This window comes from Protobothrops mucrosquamatus, unplaced genomic scaffold (genome assembly GCF_001527695.2).
Source record: "Protobothrops mucrosquamatus isolate PMUCROS unplaced genomic scaffold, P.Mucros_1.0 scaffold1484, whole genome shotgun sequence".
Lineage (NCBI taxonomy): Eukaryota > Metazoa > Chordata > Lepidosauria > Squamata > Viperidae > Protobothrops > Protobothrops mucrosquamatus.
This window is the reverse complement of record NW_015387661.1, coordinates 111219-131860: the sequence shown is the minus strand read 5'-3', so window position 1 is coordinate 131860 and position 20642 is coordinate 111219. Positions and strand designations below refer to the sequence as shown.

The 20642-nt window shown below is 33.4% G+C and overlaps 1 protein-coding gene across 1 annotated transcript in view; it reads left to right on the top strand.

The window, feature by feature from the left end:
• LOC107293037 (glypican-5-like) overlaps positions 1-20642 on the top strand; it is a 222156-nt gene that overhangs the window by 158544 nt on the left and 42970 nt on the right. The window contains exon 7 of the mRNA XM_015822166.2: positions 11425-11545. Within this exon, the coding sequence (XP_015677652.2) occupies positions 11425-11545 (121 nt within the window). The remainder of the gene's footprint in view (positions 1-11424; positions 11546-20642) is intronic.

Genomic DNA, 20642 nt, shown 5'->3' with positions numbered 1-20642 from the left:
AAAGGAGTCATTTAAAATGCCTGCATCATGAGCTACTTTACTTTAAAGAGATACAGATTCAAACAAGTGGAATTTTAAATTGTAATATGTAATATCAATATTGTAATATGTGTATATGATAAACCTGTGTCTATATCAGATATGCAGGCATACATACGTACACACATAAACACACACACACACACACACAGGTTTACCTGTATTATACTATATAGCATATCATATCATCTTGATCAATCTAAGAAGACCAATGAAAACATCATGCCCTGGTTCCTTTATAGAACCCAATGCAACAGTATGCAGCAGGAGGTTTTTATCTCCTAAATTATTATTGCTTCCTCTGCTTATCTGGGCACTTGGCCCAACACATTTCAGGTTTATATTCCATTCTTACTACAAGGTAAATCTTTCCCCATACACAATGCTGTGAAAACTCACAGTACTGTGAAAAGTTTGGCTAAAAATATACTGGATAGAATTCAGATTTTATTTAAATAGAAATAAATAGTAGTGCAGTGGAAAACCCACTAAACATGGGAGCTAATGCTGATGTCAGCCATAACTTTGGCTGATGGGAGTATATATGTTAGTTTGCTAAGCATGATGAGTTGTGTTTGCAGCAGCATTTGGCAAGCTTGGAATATTGCTTGTAGTTCAGGCACCATAGAATAGTAACATTCTGCCCTTTTTATTGAACTATGTATAAGTAAATCTTCTTACTGCAAAAATACATTTGAGCTTGCTAATTATTATGCTTAATGAAGAGGCTTGATATGCTATTTCTCCAGACATTGCCCAAATAAAATATTAACTCAGTTCTTCAGTTGAAATGTTGCCTTTTAAAAATCTTTTTCCACATTTATACAGTACATCCCTTGATCTTGCAGAAAACAGGCCTAGGGAGGGAGAAATTTCAGACATACCTTGGAATAGTATTTAATCTTAATGCATTCATTGCAGGAGCTGGCATATAGCTACCATTTTAGATTCAGTTCCATTAGCCCAGGTACTTGGACTTTTATCAAGCTTCACAAGGACAGTGAGGCTCCACGCAGCTGTTTCAGAGATAAAATTGCAGACCTGGAATCTTCTAATAGAAGCATATCAGAGATTTGGCCTTCTGGCTACAATGAACAGAAACGCAATTCTCATCAACAGGAACAAGGTAACTTGCTGATAGATTTGTAACTGAAATGATGCTTTTGTGTAACATTCACAAAAATGCAATCTGTGTAGTTCTCAAAAATATTGTATTTATTCTATTTATACAAGTTTAGGTCTAATTTTGACTGTCCAGTTTTCTGTAACTATAATAAAGGATTAGTCATATAATTTGATTATCTGCTATGCTTAGCTTCTGTGCTGGGTTCATGTGAATATCAGCAAATTTCTCATAGGTTTTCACTTTCTCTGTTGATGTGAACATTCAAAATACAACCAATAAAAACATTGATTTATTTTTTTCCTATTCCCCATAAGCAATTTCTTCAATTTACATCATAAATTCAAAGGAAAGCTTTCACTGAGGTTTCATCTAGTATTCTTTGGAAAAATAGATTACAGATCATTATATTGCTGAATATCAATGTCTACCTGAAGTCCATTAAATTTTGATAATAATTACATTGATGGACAGGGCAAGAGCCAACAAAGAAGCCTGTAACATATGGAGAACTTGGATGGGTAGAATGGAAATTGTTCTCCTTAATGAGAAATGGTCTAAAGAATAATGACACAATTCTGCACACGTTGCATTCCCAGGATGTGAGCTTAAAAGCTGACTACTTATTGTTTCAATTCTCCAATGAAAGCTGTCTTTTCTGCTGACTGCAATTTGATTTCAGGGCTGCAGGCACTCACCTAATAGAAATGTTGTCTTGTTGGTCGGACAAAGGTCAATCTAACTATACCTGCCTTATAATTGCTAGAGAGATATCATAGGAAGCCCACATAAGCACCAAGAGAGATGTCATAAAAAAAATCATATAAGCACCAAGGTATGAACTTCAATGGTAAAGTGCATGTACCTTATGTTCAATATTTGGCATGTACAATAAAAAGAATTAGGGATCAGATGATGATAGATATCACAGAGCTGCTAATAAGATAATTTGGGGCTAGATGGACAAACAGTCTCATCTTTCAGAACTCAGCATCTCTCATAGTAGTAGCAATAATAATAATAATAATAATAATAGTAGTAGTAGTAGTAGTAGTAGTAGTAGTAGTAGTAGTAAAGTTGGAAGGGACCTTGGAGGTCATCTAGTTTATCCCCAGTATCTAGTACTGAGAGGTAATTTGCTTCTGCATCTATAAAGTTCATTTAGATCCCCAGTTCTTAACCAAATGATTTGCATATTATAAATTTCTTAAAAGGCTTTTGCAGTAGCAGCCATCATGTAGTTATGAATGGTCTCAGTTAATAGTCTTTGTGTGAAGAGCTGTTTGCATTACCAGCCTTGAGTCCATCAATCCCATTTGAATGCGACTGTGGATTCTGCTTTATCTAGTAAGCAGATCACATATGCATCATAAATCAGATGCTTACTTTCTCAGTCATGACGAATGCACCTCACCATCACTTCTTCTATTCAGGATATATACTAATGCCTGTCAGTGAATAGGTCAATTGGTCATCACTGAATTTTATACAGATTTGAAGCACAACTTCCCCAGTTTTGGCTTTTATGAATGAGGGTTTAGATCTGTTAATATACTCTCAGATCTTATACTGCCTCATTGTCCCTATTCAGACATTATATTTTTTTTTGTTATTTGTAAATGCAATCCTTATCTTGCTTTGCTTTTGCTGTCTGGAAGTGTTTTCAGCTTTATTAGGTTGCATTACTAGATCTGTCATTCTTCAGGGTTTAATTCCACTTTAGAAATCAATACCTGAATGGGACGTAGAGCTATATTTTATTTTCAGAGCATGCATATATAACCACATGCATTTGGACAAGGGTGCATATGTAACACAATTGACTATTTCATCCACTGCATTTGTTGAAGCGTACAATTAACTATTGATAACATTAGTTATACATTAGGAGAATTTTTTTTTCAGTTAGAAGTCTTGTTTCTTCAAGCTGCAACTTGTTGCTAGCAGCAAGGAAGCCCAAAGTCCTGATGGACAAGCCCAAAGTGAAAACACTGAGAAATCTCTTCCCTCCTGTATTATATCCCTCTTTACCCTTTGTTTGAGTGTGAGGGCAAGTCACAGTTGCCAAAGTTCTATTTGTTTCATCTAAGAACTGTACAGATTAGGCAGTGGGTGGCATGTTTTCCATTGCTGCTGCAGAACCACAAAAACAATAATTGGAATAAACTATATTCTGGATGACCTAAGTTTGGAATGGTAACAGATGGTTGAGAAAAAAAATTAAAATATTGAGTAAATAAAATCTAATCTTACTTCAAATCTGATATAATGAAGATGCCTCTCACCCTTCACAAAAGAGTGATTGCATAAGACAAAAAAACATAGCCATCGTTTTTGACAAGCATAAAAGAATTTCAAGTGTTTATGAAGATGTTGATTTTTCATTTAACATCTTTATTTCTTTGGCTTGAATTGTATCTTTTTTTTTTACCAAGAAAGGAACATGTTTTCAATAGGCCAGAAATTATACATGTTATTTTATATTGTTTAATGTAATATGTTCAGAATGTTTGTTCTAAACATTTTGAATATCCTGAACTTATATCTAAATATAAAGAATTTATGTTGTACATTTTTTTCATAGAATTCAGGAAATAATCTTTAATGCATTTCTGCTTAATAATATTAAAGAACTGTACTAAAATTCTAACTATATTACTTAGGCACCACCTAAAAACTGCCTTATACTGAATTAAACCTATCCATCCAGTCCAACATTGACAGTAGCTTTCAAAAATGCTGGAAATGGGATGTATGACCTTTTTTTAAAATGCAGAGCAGATGTTCTACCTCTGTATTATTTACTGTCTTACACCAAAAGTAACACTTTTATGGTAAGGGATGTACTTGGTAAGGGATGACCAATATCATAAAAAAATACTGGTAATTATGCACAAGCAAATTTCATTTTATGTATTTTCAAAAGGATTTTTTTCAATATTGCAAAATGTCTTCAATGTAGAGCTTTCAGATATATTTTTAAAAAAATGATATCTGTTCAGTCTAGTTTTGCAATGAATACACAATGCTAAATTTGTGTCATAAGTTACATCTATGACAGCAAACTCTGAAACCATAACCCCGGGAATACGAGTCTTCTGCAGAAGGAGGGCAATGATAATCAGCCATAAATCTTCACCAATATCAGCAAAAAGATTGAAAAATGTTGGCTTGATAAATTGACTTCCTAAATCATCCCTTTTTCAGATTTTTCATAGTATATGCGTTCATTTATTTGACCTTCCTTTAAAAGGGAAGCGGTGGTGGTAAAACAAGCCACTTACAAAGCTGTGGAAAATAATGTCTTCTATAGAATCTGGTTTTTAAATGTTTCCTAAAGTTACTGTTGTATATCCTAGAGATGAAAAGATGCTACTGACTATCTTACATTTATCACATGCTAAGGGAAGAAATGAGCTTTGATAATTTCTGTTTGTTTGTATTCCAGAATTTATTAAATCTAGATATCTTAAAATTATAGAAAACATGTAGAAAACAAAATCCGTAGGGATGCTAGCTGAGTTTTATGGATCTGTGATCCATCTCTTGAAGATTGCACTAGTAAAATATATAGTATCCCAGCTGATTTGATTTCTGATTTTAGATGGCCAAATTCGTATTATTGTGGAAGTGCTGAAGTCACTGCTGATTTATTCTATTATCTTAGCAGTTCATATGCCTGAGATCCAGGGTCATTTTAAAATGACACAGGGTCATTTTAATCTTAATATTTTCTGTCCATTCTAGGACATCATAGTTTGCTATTAATTCCAAGACTCAAATGATCAATTTGATTAGATTACTCAATTTTGAATATGATTTTTATCTGTTCAGCTAACAATGACTTTGTACTTTAGAACAACTGTTATAGAAATGTGCTATCCAAAAACATTTTGTATAGTAGGAAGTAAGAATTTTAAATCATGTCATCCAAGGAAGCTCTCCACAACTGCAGAGAAAAAACCTGCATAGTGAATCTTTGGGAGACACTGTGTAGTGTCTCCTAAATACTACTGAAATACTATTGTACATTTTCCCTTGTTCTCAAGAAAACGTTTTGGGTGATCTGAGCCCTTTTGGACTGTACCATCTTTGATATGGATTAGGTGGCACTGCCCAGACAGACCTAGCTCACAATCTGTCTGTCCTTCCAGACTCATAACTCCTGCTGAAGGAAGAGACCAGGAGAACCTTTGCAAAACTTAGTAATCTGGAAACCCTAAAAATCCAGTGCCACTCAGTCTTCCTGTGGTTCATTTGAAGCTTGTTGTTTCCCATCCAAACCTTATAGTCTCCAAGCACTAGGACATGACATCTACAGCATTGCTTAATTTGCCATGGACAGAAAGATATGCTTGAGCATCATCAGCATATTGATGATACCACATCTCATGGCAATGGATGAATTCCCCCAATGGAGAATGCATTAAACCCTTCAGCAACTCACATAGGTAATGACTAAGGAAGGGATCTCTCAGTCCTGATCAACACAGACTGGTATTGACTGAAGAAGGAAGAGAACCAGCACAATGCAATGTCACCCTGAATCAGGAGCTCTGCACACCCAGTTATTCATATCCTAATCATCTCTTGTAATGCACACTACCTGAGGCTACCTTTGAAGAGTGTGTGGAAGCTTAAACTAGTGCAAAATGCAATAGCACAGGCAGTTATGTGTGCCCCTGAAAAAACACACATTACATTTCTGCTTCTTGCATTGGTTGCCAGTTTGCTTCCAGGTCCAATTCAAAGTGCTATTTTCCCCCTTTAATCTCTACATTTACTTGGAAGGCATTCAATAGTTTAATCTTATTTTTACAGTTGCTGATAATTTGAGAGCTAGATACACAGAGAAAAGAAGTTATTTTCATTCCTGTATACAATAGCTCTAGAGAGTATTATATTCTATAAGTCTACATGCAAAAACGAGCATGAAGGTAATATAATGGAATTGATCTCATCACCTCCATCCAACCACTATTTTCTTGATGTTTCCTTTCCTTTTGATCCATATACTGTTCCTTTATATATATAAGAATAAAGAATAAAACTGAAGTAAAATCCCATTACAGCAGACTGATGGGTTTTTTCAGCAGAGAAACAGGAAAGTTTCCAAATATTTTTGTATAGATTATCTGGTTCATAAAATTTATCTACAATGTAGCCTATCTATAAAAATGAAGGAAATATGTTGTAGCGACGTTTCGATGAAATCACATTCATCATCATCAGCCTGATGATGATGAATGTGATTTCATCGAAACGTCGCTATGACACTTCTAATCTTACACGGGAGAAAACCCGAATGACCAAAGACTCACATATAAACACCCGTGAAAACCTCAGAAAACATATATATATATATATATATATTGCAGATCAACACATACATTTTCTATAAATGACCCAATTACTTCAACATATTTCCTTCATTTTTATAGATAGGCTACATTGTAGATAAATTTTATGAACCAGATAATCTATACAAAAATATTTGGAAACTTTCCTGTTTCTCTGCTGAAAAAACCCATCAGTCTGCTGTAATGGAATTTTACTTCAGTTTTATTCTTTTCAAATACCACTAGTGTCTATCTGTCTAAGAATTTCAAAATGAATTTTTCACGCTCCTTATTCTAAAGAAATAGAAATATTAGTATGTTGTAGCAGTAGCATCTTAAAGACTAAAGGCATTTCAGCATCTGTTTTCATAGATCACTGCTCCAGTCAATAAAAAAGTTACCAATTATATTTGAACCTTTAAAAAAACAAACCCTTCATAAAAGAGTGAGGGAAACTGAAAAAAATGGTCCCTGCTCCTGTTTTTTTACTATGTGGCTAGATGTACAACCTACAACCACTGGAGGCCAAAATAATACCATAACAATTACAATCGGCAGACTCTAACAAATTGTCAAACTGATATATGGACTTTCCAACTCAGCATTTGAACTCTTCATAAAAGAGAATTGGGTTATATTTAGAATATGGCTTTCCATTTTAATTGTTCCAGGAAATCAATGATATAAATGATTATTTATAATTATAAATTATATATACACACACAATGCAGACACACACACATACATATTTTCTCTCTCTTTCCTGTTTCTCCCTCTCTCCCTCTCTCTCAGAATATGTAAATACTATACATTCTGCAATGCATAAGACTATTATTTTTCCAAAAGTATCTTTGTTCAAACTATGCTTGCTAGTTTAGCTTTTTGTTGTAAAGGTAGCCAGGATAGTACAAGGTTTCTTTTTTCTTTTTTATAGCCTACTTGCTTTGCTTACGTTTACTATTTTCCCATGAGTACTTTAAAGCTATTATCTTAAAGACCTTAATTATACATATCTCAGGGTAACAGTCTTCAGATTACTGATTCCAAAGCAGTCTCTGCAGACAATAGCCGAACCTCCATGAAAAAAAGCTTGAAGGGATTTAAATATGGGAGTCTGCATATGTTGAGAAAAAGATGGACAGCCTTTTTCGTAGCTTTGAAAGAGCGCCCAGCATGAAGGAAACAATGCTGCTCTGTTGAACTTGTCTCAAACAACATTCTTCTGGTTCAGGATGAAATAGTAATTACACCTTTTAGAGTTCTATAAAATACCTGCTAGAACATGTTGTGGACTATAGTGTTAAAATATTTTATTGGAGCATATTTTTATTAAGACTTCGAAACATATTTTATTTCAAGAATTTGTCTGCCTTTTTATTTTCCACTATTTATAGGCCAGGGAAGTGAGATAAGGTGTACATAGCTTCTCTTTAGATAAATCCATTCTCAGAAAAGGTCTTTGTAAGGAAGAAAGGAATTTCCTTATATGGAATATTGTTGAGATGGGAAATGGGTAACTGGACAAGGGAGTGGTATTCTATAGGAGGGGCTAATTGTAAAATATATAAGCTGTGCTGGGTGGAAGGGATCTTTGCAGTCACCCCTCTTACATCTTGTTTTATTGCTTTTGGGTGAAAAATAAAGAACTTAATTCATGCAACTGCCTGGTTTTTTTTTATTCTAGCTCAGAAGCAAACTTGGTAAGGAATAAAAATTCTAACATATCTATGCTTTTCCTTGTAATTCAAATCAACACGTTAGGAATTATTCTTTAAAAAAAATCTTAGTAAAACTTAGAAAAACTAAGAAAAACAATTGTGCCTCCCATCTTGATGCTTACTTGTTGAAGGTAAAAGTGGGGCGTTGTAGTGTGATGATTAATAAAAGACTACTAAATAATATTTGTAATAATTGTACAGCATATAAAGAAAACTGATAACTTAATGATGAATTATTATAATACATGGATCAGTGGCAATTGATATGTGTGTTTGTGTGTAGTAAAATGTTATTATTCTATATTTAGTTTTTATGAATGACTAGATTACTAAACAGAGTCTAGGGATATAGTAATGAATTCTAAAAATTTCTGTTTAGAGAACAGCTCCTCTATTTAGCAATGATAGCATAACACCTTCAAATTATAAGTGTCCCTGATGCTTCTCTAATATTGCTTTGTTTTTAAGAACCCTAATCTTTAGTTTTGTTTTAATTTTTTTACAGCAGACAAATTCAGTTGCACATTCCTTTATATAACTCTTTCCAAGGACTTTCTGTACTTGGTCTCTGAGTAGGACAGTACTCCAAAAAGCTGGAGGTGGGATTGAGAAAGAAATTAAATCTGATCTGACTGCATTTACCCTTAATTTAAATTTAGTTAAAATTATAGTTAATTGCTATATGTCATGACTTTTTCAATTTACTCTTTCTGTTACATTAAAAATTACAATTTGATTACATCTCTTGGAGTTCTTGATGAGTGGCATGGCTCCATGGGAAACCTGCCTAAACTCTGCTTTATACCAGACAGAAGAAATATGTTGGTAAAACAAAGTATATATGATATTCTGGTCCCCTTAAAATTAGTTCAGCCAGGCAAAAATAATTACATGGAGACATGCAATATGGTATTGTCTAAATAATATGCAAACATTGATGCAGATCTAGTCAAAGATGCATAATTAATTAGGATTTGTATTACCAAATATTGAAAATTTCTCATGGGTTCATTGATTTGGAAAATTAGTGAGTCCTCTTAAATGATTTACTAACTTTTAAGGACATTATTTTTGATTTGTTTACCTTTTTTAAAAAAACAAGGCCTGATTGGGTCTTGATATTATGCTCTGATCATTATTCTAAGCTATTACATGGTGAGAACAAAAATGGACAAGTTGGAAAAGGATATTTCGGCCTCATATCACTTTTAGAAATTAGCTGAATCTGAATTTTTTAAAAGTAGAATTTATATGCATACAGACTGAATATATAATTTATTTCCAATCTGCAACACTCACACATGCTCAAATGTAAGCCTATATGGTCCTTTGTGCCTCAATTTATGGTATGAGCACTTTACCTCAAGGTGGTAAATTACAAGCGACTTACAGATTCTGTACCATAGTCAATAATTTCAACCTAACCAATTCATTATTTTCAAATTTTGTCTTCTTCTTTATTGTGTGTAAGACAAAACTAAAGACACATAAACTTTGTCTTGGATCAATATTAGAAAAGATAGCAATACTTGCATGCGAAATGACAAGGATTAACACATCTTGACCGATCTTATCAAATAAAGGTAAATTATAGACAGCAAAAGCAATTTATAGCATGAAACTGGGACATATTTGCTAGGATTGAAGTTAACTGATGGCTTGAATAATGTTAAACTTAATATTGCTGTAGAAATATTTTAATGAGTTTAAATGAGTTTAATGTGACTAGACTTGACTAGATTAAGACTGTTTTTTCAGTGAAGTTTCAACTTTTAAAAAATAACTTTCCATTTCCATTTCTTTATTATTTGAAATTATTTTTGCTCTTCATTTTCACTGTTGCAGTAAACCTAATATGTCATACCATTTTTTTCATCAATGTCTGATCAGTTTCTGCTTCCTCTTAAATTGAAGTGCATACTGTACTGTATGATTCTCTTACAGGCAAGGTTTTTCAATTTAAACTTAGGCAAGGAAGTCGTTTCCCACCATAAGAACTGAGTTCATAATGCTTTGGAGTATTTTACTTCCATATGTTAAATTTTTGAAATGTCTACAATATATCACTTCTTCTAGTTTCACTTTAGAGTGGGGAGATGGTATATCTTAGTAATAAAGCAAAGTTTCCAGGTAAGGCTGAGAAAATATATTGTGCAAAACTCTAGAGAGCTATTGCCAGTAATTGCCGACTATGTTGTAGATGGAAAAATGGACTGATTCAGGTTAATACAGGTTCTTTCCTATAATCTGCCTGCTCTATCAGATTAGATAGGGTAGGCACAATCCAGATCCTTTCCTTTAAATGGTGCCTTCTAATGAAATTTGGAAGATGCCTTCAAGTAAAGTCCATTACAAAAAGCAAATTGAAATTAGAGACGTTTAGACAAGGCATCCTGGGACAATGAACGTAGAATAATATGTGCCTTCTTCATGGAATTTTTCTCTATAGCCTTAACATTTAAACAGTTAGTTGATTTCATTTGTGTTATTAAATCATTAATATAGATTATCAGTAAATAAATCATAGATGAGTGGAAATTTACCATAACATAATTTAGAAGATCTCACAAGTTATTTTATAAGAACAATGCAGCAATTTAGAAAGTTTATTTCTTTTCTATGATTTTCTCTGGAAGATAAAACTTATGAATAACTAACGGCTATTTTAAAAAGTCCCAAACCAATCTCAGGTATTAATTGTTTTAGTTTCAACAAATTGGGTTCAGCCTAGTGGTGGGATTCAGCCAGTTCATACCAGTTCGGCAGAACCGGTAGCTAATTTTTTGTTGCCCAGGCCCAGAATGGATTTCCAGAAGCGGCATCTACACAGAGAACCGGTTGTTCACATATTTGATTCCCACCACTGCTTCAGCCAACTGGATAAAATTATGTTCTTTGGATTTATTTAAAATTCTTTAAATGTTAACAACAAAACAACTGTTTTATGAGTGCCTAGCTCTAACAAAGATATCACCATCCTACCAATTCAGGTACTAGTAAAATTTATATGCAAGGATAAAACATAATTTATTCAATGGCAGAAGGGCACTTAATCTTTCTCCCTTAGATTGTTAAAGAAGCTCCTGTTTCACTGAAACAAAAATCCATCAAAAGACATTATTCATAGATGTCTGAGAATTCTGTTTTCCCATAGTTAAAGGTATTTCATTAATGTCAGTCTTTCCTTTCTTTTTTTCTGTTACAGTTATACAAGCAGAGTGGTTACAAATGGATTGAAAGCCCAAATGAATAATCCAGAGCTGATAGTCAGAGGGTTGGATCCACAGATAGGTCATTTAATTGACAAATTGAAACATTTTAATCAGGTAAGTATTTATGTTTAGAGAACTGACAAGGCTTTGTAAAAGCTTTTCTCATGTGCCTTCTCTACTGACCCTCCTTGCCTTCCTCGTCATCCTTTCCACACACATATACACTGGAAAGAAAACATCTCTCTCCATACTTTACAGAGAGATGAACATTCTAGAAACATGAAAAACAAACAAACATCTTCATTGAGGACCATATATTATACTTGTGAAGGCTGATCACATAACACTTCACACAATTTTGAAGAATGCCTACATCAGTATTATTAAGTTAATACCAAAGATTTTGCCTCCGTATCATTTGAAGTATCACCGGTGACCTCTTTTAGTGGAGAAACACCAGAATATAGCTATATTTTGTATTCAGCCTAATAGGAAATCTTTCCCCGAACTGAACTGAACTGATCTAAAACACACATGTGAGATAATTAAGGTTATCCACATTGACTCTTAGCAATTTTTAAAAGAAGTAAATTTAATTCAGAGTATGTCTACTGATCTGGCAAGATGACATGAAATCGCAGTAAATTCCCATGATGGTCCAAGTGGTGAATGTGCCTCAAATTCCAATAGTTCTGTATTCATAATATAGAGAATTCTATAGAGTTAGACTCTGTTTACAATGTTTACTATGGCACAGTGCAATAAGATTTCAAAATATCCTCCACTAACCATATAGGGTACTATTAAAATAGCTTGTAAAGTTTTCCTGAAAGTATTTTTTTTCTGAACAAAAGATGATCTGCCAGTAGGCATGTCAGACTCATCATGAACTTATGCTGTCAAGTTATTCACTTGAGCTCTGAGAGCTGTGTGCAGCCATCTGCTGAGAACTTTGATCTGTCCCTCGATGCTGAATATATTAAAGTTTGTATTATTATTACATTGCACTAATGTGTAGACACTGTCAGTCCAAATTAGCCAGAACAACTTACCATATTTAACAGAAATTGCTTTTCATTAATGTAAGCATATTTTCTTGTCCAACTTGAGAAGTGTTGTTATGGGTTGATAATGACTGGATAGCATCTCTCCCCAGTTGTTTTTCCTTAGATGGTAGGCAATTTTTGACAGTTGTTACTGGTGGTAATGTTGTTTGTGCTGATTCATGTAAAAAAAAAAATAGAAACAGTGTGTCTCTTATAACTCTTTGCTTTTGCTTTTTATTCTGGGACTTGAGGTTAGAAGTCCTTTATACTGACAAAAACAAATCTCCAATCTGATGCCACCTTGTAAATGTTGTTTATATTTTTTTAATCAAAAGCAATGTGTGATATGGCAAGAAACCCTGCCATACAGAGAGAAAGTCACCCTTACCATCAGTAGGGATGATACATACTCTTAAAAGATAGATGATGAAAAATGAGGTTTTGAAGAAACACCTAAGAACCAAACAATCTTCCTGCACTTCATAAATTAAAATGTTACTTTCTGCTACAATGGAAAGAATATCCCACAATCATTGCTAACAAACATTTCTTATTCAATTTTATACATGGAAGGGGAGACGATATTCTCTTATTCTTTAGCTTAGACAACAAAATGTCTTGGATTAATTTTCGCCACTACTGTAGTGTTGCGGGAAGAAAACATTAAGTATTCCATTAGGCTCAGCCTGCTGGTTGACATCTGTAGCTTTTTAGATCCTGGCCTTCAGCACTAGAACATAACCTGTACTTGAAAAGTAGTAATTTCATAAATAGTATAACATTACATTCTGTCTTCAATTACTCCTCCATCAAGTAAAGGTTTATTCTGTGACTTTGTATTGACCTTTAAGAGAAAACATTCTTTAAGTGATGTTTTTTCCTTAACAAAAACAAGCTCTGTAAAATGTGCTTGATTGCATGAATTAAAGAAAATACTGATTGTTGCCTTAAGCAGGTTTATTGTTAAGCATTACTAATTACTTCTGTCATAATTTTAGTGAGCTTTTATCACAGATAAAATAATTAAAGAAGATTTTACTTTTTTATAATACGTAATAGTTTACGTAGAGATTTGTTTATCTTGGAGTTGGATTAATTAATGAATAAACGCTGACCCTCAAAAGATGAGTAAGTCTGCAATTCTATATGCATGTTTGTTAAATTTAATTGGGCTCATTACTAAATAGGTACATTCAGGATTGCAGTACAAATCATAATATTGCAGTATTATCTTATATATCCTGAATACCTCTTGTATGTATATCCCCTTTAAATATAATAGTTTATGAATAACTATCTTGAATATGCTTCCTTTTCTTCTTTTTAAATCTTGATCATGGCAGTAATTTACAAATTAGAAACTTTCTACTTTAGAGGAAAAATCCTGTCATCTATTTATTAGATCTTTTGAAATAAGTCATACTCACTTTCTGGAACAATACAGGTTGCAAGGGAGAATTGGAGAGAGGGTGCTTCCCTCGCAGCTCCCTTAATAGAAATTTGCCAAGAAAACTGCATAGACATATCCAGTAAATCACTTGGAGTTGAAATCAAAGCATGTTCTATCATTTAATAAGTAAAAGTAAAGGAGTCCCTGCAGATTTTATACCACTAGTCATTGCTGACAATAGGGGACAGTGCTCATCTCTGTTTCAAGGCCATTGAGCCAGTTCTGTCTGAAGACATTTCCATGGTCATTTGGCCAGCATGACATCATGGAGTGCTGTTACTTTCCCACCGAAATGGTACATATGTATCTACTCGCATTTGCATGCTTTCAAACTGCTAGGTTGGCAGGATCTGGGATGAGGTTGGAAACTCAACCCATCATGTAGCGCTCAGGTCTTGAACCTGAGCTGCCAGCTTTCCAGACAACAAGCCCAACTTTTTAACTGCTGAGCTACCACATTGCCACTTACCTCTCAATATATGTAGTTAATATATTTTATTATATCTGCTGAAATAATTTTCATTATTTCCATGATGACAATAAGTTTAAATTATTTAAAACTGTGCTGTCTTTACATGAAAACTAAAAGGTGTGTACTTCCCAGCTCCACATACCAGGGAAATATTTTATGAATTTTGTGTTGAGCCACATTGTGCTCAATTAATGAATTGTTTGATGATAAATATACAATTCAATTGTATTACCATATCAAAAAATACTAAACATAATCCTGAGTATGCTTACTTAAACAGTAGCATACCCAGTGCTTTTTTTGTAAAAAAAAAAAAAAAAAAAAAAAAAAGGTGCCGGAACTCACACATGTCATACAACCCACCTTGCCTACCCTACAAGGTTCCATCCAAAAACGGTGCCGGAACTCCATTCTGGGCATTCTATGACAAAAAAAGCCCTGAGCATACCCAATAAATATGTAGTCTTAAGTGTTTGTCCTGCTTTCAAACACAGTTTCATTCAACATCATCAGAATATCCCAGGTGAATTTAGCTAAGGAAAAGAAATCTACAAACACCATTTTAACATCCTATTCCAAGGTCTAAAAATTAGAAAAATTAGGTTAGCTAGGAAAATGTGTTAATGCTGCTTAGATCCTCAAATCTACCTCAGCTCTAAAAGTAACTTACAAAGCCACCAACATTTTAAAGTATTGTGAAGGAATGTCAAAATGTTCAACATATGTGTCTTACACGTGAGATTTCATAGACTTGGGCAGAAGATCGCCGAGTTGTATCTGATTCAGAAAAGTGTTTATTCCTATCCCCCTGTCATTTTAGTACTATTGAAACAGTTTGTAGTTTTAACTTTTATTATATTGGTCCTTGTTCTTAAGCTGAAAATTGGGTAGGTTGCATTAAAATGTAACTACCGGTAAGTAGTTTTCTCTCATCCCTGTTTTTTGTTTTTCACTTTTATGTAATGTAATATAGAAATTGCCTTATATGAAAAATGATAAAATCATATCATTTTCCCATAGAACCCTGGTTTGTCCTTTCTGATAACTGATTTCTTGGAAATTCAGGTAGAGAGATACCATGAAGTAGAGATGGCAGAATGGCAAATAATTGTCAATCTACCACTGCCTAGCCTTTATTTATTGAGATTTAACTAGATATAGCACCTGTGACTTAGCTTGTTCATAGATAGATTTAAACATATATATTCCAGAAGCAATGATTCAGTTGTTTGGGAAATTTTACATGAAGAGACATACTCAAAGCCCCCAAATTTGCCTGAAGTCAAGTAAGAAAATCAAGGCGGAGATATTGTTTTTCTGCATAAGTAATATTTCTGGAATCTTTGCAATTTCTTAATTTAATATCTGGTATGAAGAGTATTTACTGCCTTCTAGTGTTATCAGTGGGTTTTTGATGTAATTCAAACTACAGATATTCTGTTGTTTTGTAAAAAAATAGCAACTTTAGCTATAATTAAATTAAAGATTATTAACAAGCTTCAGAGTTAAAGGCAGAGGATTGCACCCCTGATACAGATTCTGTAAAATGTCTTATTTAAGCACAAATACATTTTAAGAGAAAAAAAAGAATATTTTTATAAATTCTTCTTGTCTTGTTGTTATGTGTTAGCAAATATATAACCCTTAGAAATTACTTATTATTGTTTTTCTGGGTATACAGGTATCTTTCCTCTTGCAAAACATTTCAAGAATTATTTGCCCAGATGACTTATTGTGTACATTTTATGTGGTCTTTTCTGTGTTATTAATTCTTCATTAGGAAAATGTAATCATAAGCCAGAACATTACACTGAATCGCAGTGACAGAATCAAATAGAAACATATATACTGAATGCATGTTGTAGAAATAATTAAAATTTAAAAAATCATTTTTTCATGTAAAAGGCATTTTCTTTAAGGAATATATACTGTACATCTGTTTAAGTGGAACAAACTCTCAGGTTTTATATATAATTTTATTCCATTTATTTTTTATGCTTTAATGTCTGCTGGAAAAAATGGGTTTGTAGTTGCATATGATTTTTTGCAAATGCTACCAGTGTTAGACAAATACACAATTTTGGCAAATATCTGTTTATTTGAATTCATTTTTACAAAAAATGAATTGTTTTTTGTGTGAATCTTTCAGTTGTGAGCAATAATATAAGCAGAGTCTATATTTATACCTATATATGTGGAAATCTCCATTTTACTGTATCACCCAACTTTGCACCTATAGAACTCCATGACAGGTTTGTTTTATATTTTTAATTATAAAATTAATCTAGACAACTGAAATGGATAGGAGATAACACAGTCTCAAAGTTCTAGCAAGTTAAATTCAGAAATCAGTAGCCTTGTCCAAGCAAAAGACTGAGATTGGAGGGGCATAAAAGTGACACCTCAAGGGTTCAGCAGACTTCTCCAGCACTGCATGTCAGGGGATGTATGTCTCTGTATTCATAGGCACTCCATTTATATTCCTGAAAATTTAACATTCTGGTTAGGGGACATTCAAACAACAGAGCACAGAACAGGAAGTCGGATCAACCAATCAGTATGCAGGATACACACCTCTGCACAACAAGCAGTTGGGATTTGGAAGACATGCTTATTGGCCTGTCTGCAACCTACGCTTACTCATCAATCCCTTAGTAGTGTATGTATGTGGTGATGCCTATGTGCAGTGGCAGGCAACTCTAAATCAGTGTTCAAAGAACATTCAGAGTAGAGTCGAATGCTATATCCTCAACAGTCCATATCTGTTTTAATATTGCTATGGTTATCAGGAGATGAATAGATATTACATATAAGCGTTTGGGAAGATAACAGTATTCCATGTTTTGCTGTGCACTATGTGCTGCGGAATAATGTCATGCCAGCCACATGACTGCGTAAATGTCTTTGGACAACACTGGCTCTTTGGCTTAAGAAATGGAAATGAGCTCCACCCCCTAAAGTCGGTCATGACTAGTGTGATATAACCCATAGGGACACCTTTATCAGGAATTGCTTAGCTAGAACAAATATGTATTTGTGGATTGCTATCAGTACTACTTAAGGGTAGAGTCCTGATTTACACACAGGGCCTTTTCTAAAGATACGTCGGGGATTTAATTATTTTAATATTTATTAAGTAAATAAACCACCCATTTCATTATATATTAATGAGTTTGAGCTAGGGGGTTTGTAGAACATGCTTTATTTCTATTAGAAAAAGCTTTGGGCAGCCCTATGACTTTCGCTTGTCATTAGATCTCCTGAAGATATTCATAGTAATCTATGTGCATAGACATTGCAATGAGACTTTGTAGATAAGAGCTTGCAGTATAAAAACACAAGCAAAATAAAAATGGACATATATGTATAGACAAATGTCTCATGTTGAGAATGAGACACCCATCTTAGTTCTTTCTCCATAGCTGGCATGGATAAAACTGCTTTTTAAATGTGGATTAGAGTAGATTAGATTTAAATGTTAAATCTTAAGTATGTATATAAGGCTTTGAATTTAGCAATAGAATCAGGACTTTCTGATTGCTTTTCTCAGAATTATTTTTTATTTGCTTGGACTGTTAATGGTTTTTGTTTGTTTGTTTGTTTTTGCTAATCTTATAATAAAGGCATTCTAAATCTTTCACTGCTCTTCAAAAAAAATTTCTGGTTTTTCCTAAGTATGATATCAACTATTCCATATACTAAAGCAACAGAAAACAAACTCAATATATCCTATGGTGAACTTTCTAATATGAAATGTTTATTTGCTTTGTGATTTATCCACAGAATACTCAGATCCTCAGAAATCACTCCAGGCAGACTCTGAAAGGATCTGTATTATTAGACCTATAACCTGAGTCAGCATGTATTATTCAGATAATTTGCAAGTGCTACCTAAGGAGATGAAACCTTAATCTAGCTATATTTGTATTCTGCCCTATCTCTATTGTGACTATTTGGAATAAAACTGACCAAAATGTTTCAATCACTCAGCATCTTTGAAGAATTAATCTAAATTACAATTGAATTGTACAGAGACTGAAAGCTGTAAAACAATATGGTATTTTATTTATGCATGAACAGGGAAGTGGGATAAAATAGGAATATCTATGGAGAAAGTGCATAAAAATAATATACAAACTTTCTTATCTAGCACGCAATTTCTAAAGAAGAAATTCAGACAATCAGAGCCTCGCAGGAATTAACTTATTTCTACCAAAGTTCTATAAGTATTATTTTTAATAATCAAAGCAATTTTATAGCTTTGTATGCTTTTGAGATCAGAGGTGGTGATATCCATTATACCAGCCCTATGCTGATGAAACAGGGATGACAAGATTATGAGTGACAAGATTAAGACTGAGGTGATTATTTGCTCATTTGACACATGGGTTTATATCATTTTTTTTCCCTCAGAAACCTAACCTTTTTCAACCTGGTGGCATTCAGCTTTCCTGGGAGTGTGACCACTTTTATGCTTATTGGTAGTCTCAATATATCTGGTTGACACCAACTATTTAAAGTCTACTCTTTGTGTTGGTTGCTTGCTGCTGTTTCCTCTCCCATGCCAAATATTTACCAAACATTCTCTGCCAATCCTATAGAACAGCTTTCACTATTTTGCCATATTCATTATTAGAATGAAGATTCAATAACACTCCTGCATGATAAAATCTTTGTCTGACATAATTCTGCATTCCAATCAAATTTGGCTAAATGAACATTTACCATGAAGAGAGCAACCAGTAAAGCATTGCTTTTCATTGTTATTAGCACATTTTTTCACATTTCATTGTTATCACACATACACCATATTACTGATATTGGGGTGGTTGAAAATATTCTCCATTTTAGCTTAATTATAGGCATGATTCAAAATAAGGTGTTTAAATGTTATATTTACTGTATAATTACACTTTATACAGTTTGCTGCTTAATTGCTCATAACATACCATCAGCATATGGTGTAAGACAGCTGTCCAGAAATGTAGGAGAGATGAATTGTACATGGTTTGATAAACTTTATGTGCTGTTTTTTGAAATGTTGGCTCTATTGTTCATAGTTGTGTCATGTCACCTTTAATAGCAGAAGTATTGTGTGGTCATTAGATAATTCCATAAAGTGTTGCAAAGGGCAGGATGTATAGAGAATCCCATCCTCTGACGTATATTGCATTGAAAATGAACCAAAGGTCAAGAACCCCATTGTCGCACACATGATCAAAATAAATAGAAGCCCTTTTCCCCTAGACCAGGGGTAGTCAGCTGGCTCAGGAATTCTGGGAGTTGAAGTCCACGAGTCATAAAAGAGCCAAGGTTGACTACCCTTGCCCTAGACAGACAAGGAAAATAATGGAACTTTAAACAAAAATGTTAACATGATACTACAAAGCAAATGTCTATCCTACAAAGTGGATAGTAAAACCTATGAAATTTATACCAATTTGCAAAACCTTAAAACTAGTGACATAGTTTGGATCATCAGCAAATATGCATCTGCACACCAACTGCATATGTCAGCTTTATTTTCTGCCTCACCCGCTACAACTTAGATTTTGGCCAAGCTAAAATAGATTTCATTAAGTTAATTATTTATTATATTATTATTATTATTAATAATAATAATAATAACAATAATAACAACAATAATAATAATAATTGTTATTCAATTGCATTGTGATAAATTGTATACTAACATTTCTTTGATTTTATAATATTAATAACATTCATATGCCTTTGGCAATTAATCATCTTACCTAAAGGTCAGGACAGAAATATGCAGAAAAGCAATAGAAGACATTTGGGGGAACATACCTTACTTTGGAATAGTTGCTATAGCTAATTCTATAATCTCCAGGTTTAGCCACTGATTGGGATGTTACATGAGACAACGTGTTCAGTGAATTAAATTGGTCCAAATCCATAACAAAGCCACGCTCTTAGATGAAATAAATAAAACAAACTTGACAGCATGTGAAAAGCTAAGAAAATAGTCAGATAAAGAGAAATACTAGGAACTCCCATCTGATTATCTGGTTTCTAGAACTTCCTTTTTTACACCCAGTAACTAAACACAGCCCATATTTCTAATATACTAATATTTCTTGTAAGACTTTTCTTTTGTGTATTTATATATAGCCTTGGTATACAAGACTTGGGTGGTTAACAATGCAAACCAATACAAATAAAACATAATTAAAAAGTAAAAACATCATCATAATAAAAAGAGCCTAATAATCAAGTCAC